The 10,123-nt window shown below is 27.6% G+C and overlaps 1 protein-coding gene across 1 annotated transcript; it reads right to left on the reverse strand.

The window, feature by feature from the left end:
• Window positions 1–352: 352 nt before the first annotated feature.
• Window positions 353–5,358, reverse strand: LOC130668706 (PR domain zinc finger protein 10-like; the record flags this gene model as incomplete). The annotated part of the gene is given in 5 exon segments (XM_057471109.1): window positions 353–1,372; window positions 1,440–3,733; window positions 3,799–4,636; window positions 4,702–4,957; window positions 5,158–5,358. Coding segments are annotated over 4 exon segments (3,657 nt in total). The 3' UTR covers window positions 353–1,024.
• Between the last annotated feature and the right edge of the window lie 4,765 nt (window positions 5,359–10,123).

Below are 10,123 nucleotides of genomic sequence, written 5' to 3' on the forward strand. Positions count from 1 at the left end.
CTGAACAAGTATTTTGCCAATACGTTATTTTAAATTTAAATATTACTCAATATAACTACAGCCCTTTATTTTTATTTTAATTATCTGTTGGTCTTTTAAAATCTTGCCTATGTTTTTACTTGTTCTTCCGTTTTATTTATAAATAAGTATTTAATAGATCAATATTAATGTTTTAATAAATACAATCTTGGCTATTGATAAAAGTTTGATTATTGACCAGCGTTTATTTATGTCAACTTTAATTTATTAATTGTTATCAATGATAATGTCTTGTCATTCCTACAGCTATCATTTATTTTATTATCATTATCACCAAACGTATGAGTGGAAGTTTATTAGATTAAATTCAAAATATTTTATTTAAACATTAATTTAATGTCAAGATGATTTAATAAAATTACTTAAATTTTTAATTTATTTAATCTGTGTAATGTAATACACGCAGTTTATTTTATTTATTTATTTTAATTATACTAATTATTTATAATATATCAATTGGTATCAATGTCAAATCTGGTACTTGGTACCTGTAAAAATTCAATTTTACGCAAATATTAATTAGTCTGCTCGTATAATTTATAAAATATTTAAGATCAATAATAAATGTCGTGTGTTTTTTATTAAATTATGAAAAATTGATTTTTTGATTTATTGTATTCAGACAATTGACGGATGACTTAATTACCGAGCACGTGACAATTAATTGACAACCACCCTTATTAGGGTGAGCTCTGACATTCCACGTCAGGGCCAACAACAAATTATGTCCAGCGTTTTTTCAGCTTCGTTCACCTCTGGCGAGTTCAATAACATTTTTCGTTGTTTGTTTTAATTTTGTCGCGACACCGTCTGAACAACAAGTGGCAATGACGGTACACGACGCAGCCGCTCACTGCCAGAAAAAAGTCTTATCAATTGTTACAGCGTGCAACAACAAGACGCTAAATTTAAAATAACGAGATTCATATCTCGATTAAAATTTAATTAAACCTCTACGTTGTCACGTAGGAATATTATTATTATTTCAACGTATATCGCAAATACGAATAAATTGTTGCTCAACAAGCTCAAGATTGTCATTATCACCTTCAGCCCCAGCCCCATCATCATCATCATCATCATTATCATCATCATCGTTATCATCGTTATCAATAAAATTTGAGTCTTCAGATATTTTAAGTATTTTAGGTTTTATAAAATCAACGTCAGTATCGACGTCATATCCTTGTATATAATCGGACATGATAAAATTATTGTCGTTAAGTGATGAATTATTTTGTTGGGATGAAGAACGATTTCTTGGACGGGGAATTTTATCTGCTGGATTTAATAATGCCGCGTGCTTTTTACGTTGATGTTGCAATAATTTTGCCTATAAAAAAAATTTATATATAATAAAATATTTAGAAAATCAGACATAAAAATTTTTGGATACTAACTTTACTAGCGTACTGCTTATGACACCACTGACAGCTTTGTGGTATCGTCGATACACTTCCAACAGTTTGACTAAATGTCGAATTATGTAGACCCGAATCCGTTAAATCTGTTTCCTTTTGATGACGATTACTAGGCGGTAATGCTGCTCCAGGATGATTTTTCATAATGTGCGCCTTTCTCTTACTACTACTTTTGTAAACTTTATCACAGTACTGACAATAGTAATCACGGGTTTGTCTTAAAATGGGTAAATTCAACTCCGGAATAGAGTCTGGTGATACGTCGGGATGCCGTTTAGCCAAATGATTTACGAGCATTCCTCGTCGTTTAAAACCCACTAGGCATTGATGGCACTTATAAATAAAACGATTGTAATCCGTTGGATTAACTTTTGGTACAAATTTTTTCCCCTGACTATTATTATCATTATCATTATTATTATTATTATTATTATTAATATTATCATTATTATTATTACTATTTTGTGTTATAATTTGATCCCGTTTTATTTTCTGTGCATTGTGCATTCTCGTCATGTGTTCTTTTAATTTATCTTTACGTTTAAACTGCTTTCCACAATTAGCACAATGAAATTCCCTGTGATCCGAGTGACGCAATAAATGCATACGTAATTTGTCTATTGTCGGGAATGGTTTTGAACAAAATTGACATTTGTGTTTACGTTCACAATGATGAGCTCTGATATGTTTCCTTATAACCGAGTACTTGGTAAATGTCCTCGGACAGTGAGGGCAACTAAATATACCATCCTCACCTCTGTGTGTTTCAATGTGCTCTTTCAGCATGAGAACTTGGTTAAACAATTTACGGCACATTGGACACTCAAACAATTGTTTATCCTGACGGTGAGTTTTCAAGTGACAAGAGAGTGCTGAATTATTCATAAATCTTTTACAACAGACATTACACGGCAGTGGCTTTTGATCTTCAGCGCCATGGACTAGAAAATGTTGCTGGAGCCGTACCTTTGTCGCAAAACGTTTATAGCACTTTGTACATTTATACATTGGCGGTGTTGAAACCTGATTCTGATTCTGATTTTGATTATTATTATTATTATTTGCTTTAGATGAACTAGTTACTTTAGGCAATGTAATCCGGCCATGTTTTGATGATACGTGATTTATTAAATCGTACCAAGCATTAAATGCAACTCCACACTGTGGACATGCTGATGACAATGACGATGTTGAAGAACCATCGTGTTCTTTATTTACATCTTGCTCGTGTATCAATTTATGAATATTCAACAAAGACAATTTTTTAAAAGCCAAATTACAAGATTTACATTTATAATCACTGGAATTTTCACGAGCATTTTCTTTCTCTCGTGTTTCGTCGCTGTGAAATATTTTTATGTGCCGGCTACGGTTGTAAGGATGCAAAAAACTCTCGCCGCAGGTTGAACACTCATACTTCTGAGGCGCTTTTGAGCCAAGATGCATGTGCATATGACGCTTCAAACTATAACTTCGTGGAAATACTTTTGGGCATTGAGAACAGGAATAGAGGACCGTTTGTCCATCAACAACTTTAAGTGACTTATTATTATCATCAGATGACAATTTTGAATTATTTTGTTCGCTGTCAAATTTTTCAGTTACTTCACTCTTACCTTGATGAGCATCTAAAGGTTCTGATAACTTTTCAGATGATTTGAATGGCTCGCTGCACTCCAAATACGGCCATCCATTAATATTACTGTCATCCTGATGGATTTCTTTGTCTTTCAACAATGAATCTGGCTGAAGAACAGTCAAATTGCGACGTAGAGCATACTGAGAACTTGGACCTGCTTTCAATTCCTCTTTAGATAGAATATTCCGGGTGGTAAGAAAAAAAATTCCATCACTCTGCTGACAAATAACTAAGTTCTGTTCATCGAAAGTCAAAGCTGGTCGAACAAACCGCATCCAGTTTGAAGTATTTTCGTCTGACACGTCAACTTTTAGTAGCTGCCCGTCATTTGTTTCATAGAGCAAAGGTAGCCCATTATTTTTAAGAAACTCTCCGTTGTAAGGACACAGTATACCTTCGATAGGCCCAAACTGAGTGCGTTGCCGAATATTACGTTTAGCAAATACTCCATAATAACTTTGTCCTATTGGTTCACCAATAGCTACAGCGGATGGTAATTTATTTATCGCCAGATATGATCCTGGTAAAGTTGCAACAGCTCGAGATGGTACTGGTTGATCAGAAATTGTGCGGACATTTCGACAAGTACACTCACCAGATTTCAAACAAGCTGCTGAAATACACTCCTCGCATTCTGAAATAGTCATATATAAATGAAAATTTATTTAAAGAAAATAAATAATTTATTAAAAAATTTACCTAAAGTCGTTTTATTACGAATTTGTTTTTTATTTTTCCTCAATGTTACTTTACCAGAAGCTGGAATACTTTTTATCAATTTTTTACATTCAATATTATTTTTTAATATTCTTCCTAAAACTTGTTCCTGAGAAATTACTCCATCTCCATTATTTAAATTCAATAATTCCGTTTGATGATTATCAATAATATTATTATCACCAGTGATCATAATCTGCTCTTGTTTTATTTCACAATTTTGATTGGGCAATGAATTAACAACATTCAAATGGTCATCATCTTGCATCACCAAAAATTCTCGCGTCAATGCAAACTCAGCCTCTGGAATTTCTGCCAGCATCAGCGGTCCGGCAGCAGCAGTGTCAGCTGACACCGAGGACGAAGACGATGAGGTTGACTCCAACTCAGTACTTGTACCTTGCATTAAAATTAACTCTCCATTAACACTAGTAACTAGAGCTTCTCCATTAGCCTCATTATTGACAAAATCAATTGTTGTACTATCACCCGACTGTGCTACATTTTGAATAGTATTATTGTGACTAGAAATATAATTATTAATATTGGCTCTAGCATGACCGTCACTAGGAATAATAAGCGGTGAAGGAGGACCAGGAAGAACTACCACGGAGTTTGGAAATGCCAGAGATGGAAGCTGTTGTACAGGTGTAGGTGAATATCTTGCAGTTGAACTCATGTTCGGGTCCAGCGGGCTCACTTTGCTGTGCTCAAAGTCCGAGAGAGGTGACGGAGCTCTCGGGGAATAAAAAGACACCTGTTCGTACGGAGAAAATACTTTTGAATAGTCTCGTGACTGATGATCGTCTACATATTCAACCTAAGAATAAACATTATTTATTAATTAATTAATAAATAAATATTTTATTTATTTGAATGACTTACAGTGAGGAACAACAGGCGGTTATTATTTTTAGCTGTATTACCAACTCCATGCCAATTGTCATCAACAACAGTATCCAGCAGTGACTTGTCAACAGCTGAATTAACATCTGATATTGCTGATGTAATTGTCGTTGGGTTTATAGGGGCCCCCGCTCTTTGAGGGCCCCTTGGATCCATGATTTTAATTTCAAACGAATAATAACCTTAACTTTTATACAATTTTACAGCTTCCACAATTTTTTTTTTTCTACTGCCACTAAAAATAGATGATAATTATTTATTTTATTTTTCTGCCAACAAACAAGTTATTAATTTATTGATGAACAGAATGCTCGGATGCTCGGATAAAAATCTAGGGCAACAGACAATAACCTCCATAGTACAACGTAAAAATCTATTTGCTTATCCACAGCAAAGCAATATATGAAAAGTAATAACTACAAACTGAACAAATACCTTTAATTTCAAATAAATATTCGTGTCCATTTGATTATGCTGATTACTGTTGGTTAAAAACTACTGAATATGATGTAAGGATAATTAATAACCATTTCTAATAAATTTAACCAACGATAAGTACATCAACACTATTAACTTTATCGTTGACGTTCTGTTAGATTTTTTCGAGTGATCTTGCGCATACTGAAGATGACGTTGGGGGAAAGACAAATACACGCAAATATACTCACACAGACAAAAACAGATTTTGACAGTTGCTAAAAACCAGTGCTGCCAGAACGTGGGATATTTCTACCCCTTCCAGAGCGCCTTGCGCGCGGTGCACACACGCTACTTTGTCTATCGGTGTGTCGGGAAACCGAATGAAGCCGAGAGAAACCGAGCGCAGTAGACAAGCGGAGGAGAAATGTTACTCCCACCATGCGTCAATTCGTACCCGCTCAGAGTTGCGTGTTCAAATCCGCACTCGAATTTCATTTTTTTTTATTTAAATTATTTTTTAACGCTATTAATCATTAAATATTTATCTGTTCAAATATTTTAATTAATTGATAATTTAAAATTTTTTGACAAATTTCAATGGCTGTAAAATAGTAAAATAAATATTGAAACATAATCCTCTCATTGTACTTTTATTTAATAATAAATTTTAGATTGTTAATTTTAATTTCAATGAATAATTATTATTGAAAGTTATTTATTATTAATATTAATTATTATTTTTAACTGTTACTTGGAGTTTCAAACCCGATTTTTATACAAGCTGTTACACAAAAGTGGTTTAATGACGCTGTGGACGTGCGTTAATGTTGTGGTTTCGGGAGCTTCAAGTCGTGTGTTCGCAACTACGACTAAGCAAATTTTTTTAAACTAATTAATAATTAATTAATTTCTAATTATCTTTAACTGATTTTTACAAAAAATGCATAATTCCGGATATTCAGAGAAAAAATATGTATGGTATTTCTCTGGAATAGAAATCCCATAGAAATCACATAGAAATCCGATAGAAATACCATATTTCTCTGTAATAGAAAATCCATAGTAATCCCATAGAAATACCATACAAATTTTTTTTCTGAATATCCGATGTATAATATTTCTCTGGAATAGAAAATCCATAGTAATCCCATAGAAATACCATACAAATTTTCTTTCTGAATATCCGATGTATAATATTTCTCTGGAATAGAATATCCATAGTAATCCCATAGAAATACCATACAAATTTTTTTTCTGAATATCCGATGTATAATATTTCTCTGGAATAGAAAATCCATAGTAATCCCATAGAAATACCATACAAATTTTTTTTCTGAATATCCGATGTATAATATTTCTCTGGAATAGAAAATCCATAGTAATCCCATAGAAATACCATACAAATTTTTTTTCTGAATATCCGATGTATAATATTTCTCTGGAATAGAAAATCCATAGTAATCCCATAGTAATACCATAAAAATTCTATATAAAATTTATACCCATAGTAATACCATAAAAATTCTATATAAAATTTATACCCATAGTAATACCATAAAAATTCTATATAAAATTTATACCCATAGTAATACCATAAAAATTCTATATAAAATTTATACCCATAGTAATACCATAAAAATTCTATATAAAATTTATACCCATAGTAATACCATAAAAATTCTATATAAAATTTATACCCATAGTAATACCATAAAAATTCTATATAAAATTTATACCCATAGTAATACCATAAAAATTCTATATAAAATTTATACCCATAGTAATACCATAAAAATTCTATATAAAATTTATACCCATAGTAATACCATAAAAATTCTATATAAAATTTATACCCATAGTAATACCATAAAAATTCTATATAAAATTTATACCCATAGTAATACCATAAAAATTCTATATAAAATTTATACCCATAGTAATACCATAAAAATTCTATATAAAATTTATACCCATAGTAATACCATAAAAATTCTATATAAAATTTATACCCATAGTAATACCATAAAAATTCTATATAAAATTTATACCCATAGTAATACCATAAAAATTCTATATAAAATTTATACCCATAGTAATACCATAAAAATTCTATATAAAATTTATACCCATAGTAATACCATAAAAATTCTATATAAAATTTATACCCATAGTAATACCATAAAAATTCTATATAAAATTTATACCCATAGTAATACCATAAAAATTCTATATAAAATTTATACCCATAGTAATACCATAAAAATTCTATATAAAATTTATACCCATAGTAATACCATAAAAATTCTATATAAAATTTATACCCATAGTAATACCATAAAAATTCTATATAAAATTTATACCCATAGTAATACCATAAAAATTCTATATAAAATTTATACCATAGTAATACCATAAAAATTCTATATAAAATTTATACCCATAGTAATACCATAAAAATTCTATATAAAATTTATACCCATAGTAATACCATAAAAATTCTATATAAAATTTATACCCATAGTAATACCATAAAAATTCTATATAAAATTTATACCCATAGTAATACCATAAAAATTCTATATAAAATTTATACCCATAGTAATACCATAAAAATTCTATATAAAATTTATACCCATAGTAATACCATAAAAATTCTATATAAAATTTATACCCATAGTAATACCATAAAAATTCTATATAAAATTTATACCCATAGTAATACCATAAAAATTCTATATAAAATTTATACCATAGTAATACCATAAAAATTCTATATAAAATTTATACCCATAGTAATACCATAAAATTCTATATAAAATTTATACCCATAGTAATACCATAAAAATTCTATATAAAATTTATACCCATAGTAATACCATAAAAATTCTATATAAAATTTATACCCATAGTAATACCATAAAAATTCTATATAAAATTTATACCCATAGTAATACCATAAAAATTCTATATAAAATTTATACCCATAGTAATACCATAAAAATTCTATATAAAATTTATACCCATAGTAATACCATAAAAATTCTATATAAAATTTATACCCATAGTAATACCATAAAAATTCTATATAAAATTTATACCCATAGTAATACCATAAAAATTCTATATAAAATTTATACCCATAGTAATACCATAAAAATTCTATATAAAATTTATACCCATAGTAATACCATAAAAATTCTATATAAAATTTATACCCATAGTAATACCATAAAAATTCTATATAAAATTTATACCCATAGTAATACCATAAAAATTCTATATAAAATTTATACCCATAGTAATACCATAAAAATTCTATATAAAATTTATACCCATAGTAATACCATAAAAATTCTATATAAAATTTATACCCATAGTAATACCATAAAAATTCTATATAAAATTTATACCCATAGTAATACCATAAAAATTCTATATAAAATTTATACCCATAGTAATACCATAAAAATTCTATATAAAATTTATACCCATAGTAATACCATAAAAATTCTATATAAAATTTATACCCATAGTAATACCATAAAAATTCTATATAAAATTTATACCCATAGTAATACCATAAAAATTCTATATAAAATTTATACCCATAGTAATACCATAAAAATTCTATATAAAATTTATACCCATAGTAATACCATAAAAATTCTATATAAAATTTATACCCATAGTAATACCATAAAAATTCTATATAAAATTTATACCCATAGTAATACCATAAAAATTCTATATAAAATTTATACCCATAGTAATACCATAAAAATTCTATATAAAATTTATACCCATAGTAATACCATAAAAATTCTATATAAAATTTATACCCATAGTAATACCATAAAAATTCTATATAAAATTTATACCCATAGTAATACCATAAAAATTCTATATAAAATTTATACCCATAGTAATACCATAAAAATTCTATATAAAATTTATACCCATAGTAATACCATAAAAATTCTATATAAAATTTATACCCATAGTAATACCATAAAAAATTATATATAAAATTTATACCCATAGTAATACCATAAAAATTCTATATAAAATTTATACCCATAGTAATACCATAAAAATTCTATATAAAATTTATACCCATAGTAATACCATAAAAATTATATATAAAATTTATACCCATAGTAATACCATAAAAATTCTATATAAAATTTATACCCATAGTAATACCATAAAAATTCTATATAAAATTTATACCCATAGTAATACCATAAAAATTATATATAAAATTTATACCCATAGTAATACCATAAAAATTATATATAAAATTTATACCCATAGTAATACCATAAAAATTATATATAAAATTTATACCCATAGTAATACCATAAAAATTATATATAAAATTTATACCCATAGTAATACCATAAAAATTATATATAAAATTTATACCCATAGTAATACCATAAAAATTATATATAAAATTTATACCCATAGTAATACCATAAAAATTCTATATAAAATTTATACCCATAGTAATACCATAAAAATTCTATATAAAATTTATACCCATAGTAATACCATAAAAATTCTATATAAAATTTATACCCATAGTAATACCATAAAAATTCTATATAAAATTTATACCCATAGTAATACCATAAAAATTCTATATAAAATTTATACCCATAGTAATACCATAAAAATTCTATATAAAATTTATACCCATAGTAATACCATAAAAATTCTATATAAAATTTATACCCATAGTAATACCATAAAAATTATATATAAAATTTATACCCATAGTAATACCATAAAAATTCTATATAAAATTTATACCCATAGTAATACCATAAAAATTCTATATAAAATTTATACCCATAGTAATACCATAAAAATTATATATAAAATTTATACCCATAGTAATACCATAAAAATTATATATAAAATTTATACCCATAGTAATACCATAAAAATTATATATAAAATTTATACCCATAGTAAT

The sequence above is a fragment of the Microplitis mediator genome, chromosome 5 (genome assembly GCF_029852145.1).
Source record: "Microplitis mediator isolate UGA2020A chromosome 5, iyMicMedi2.1, whole genome shotgun sequence".
NCBI lineage: Eukaryota > Metazoa > Arthropoda > Insecta > Hymenoptera > Braconidae > Microplitis > Microplitis mediator.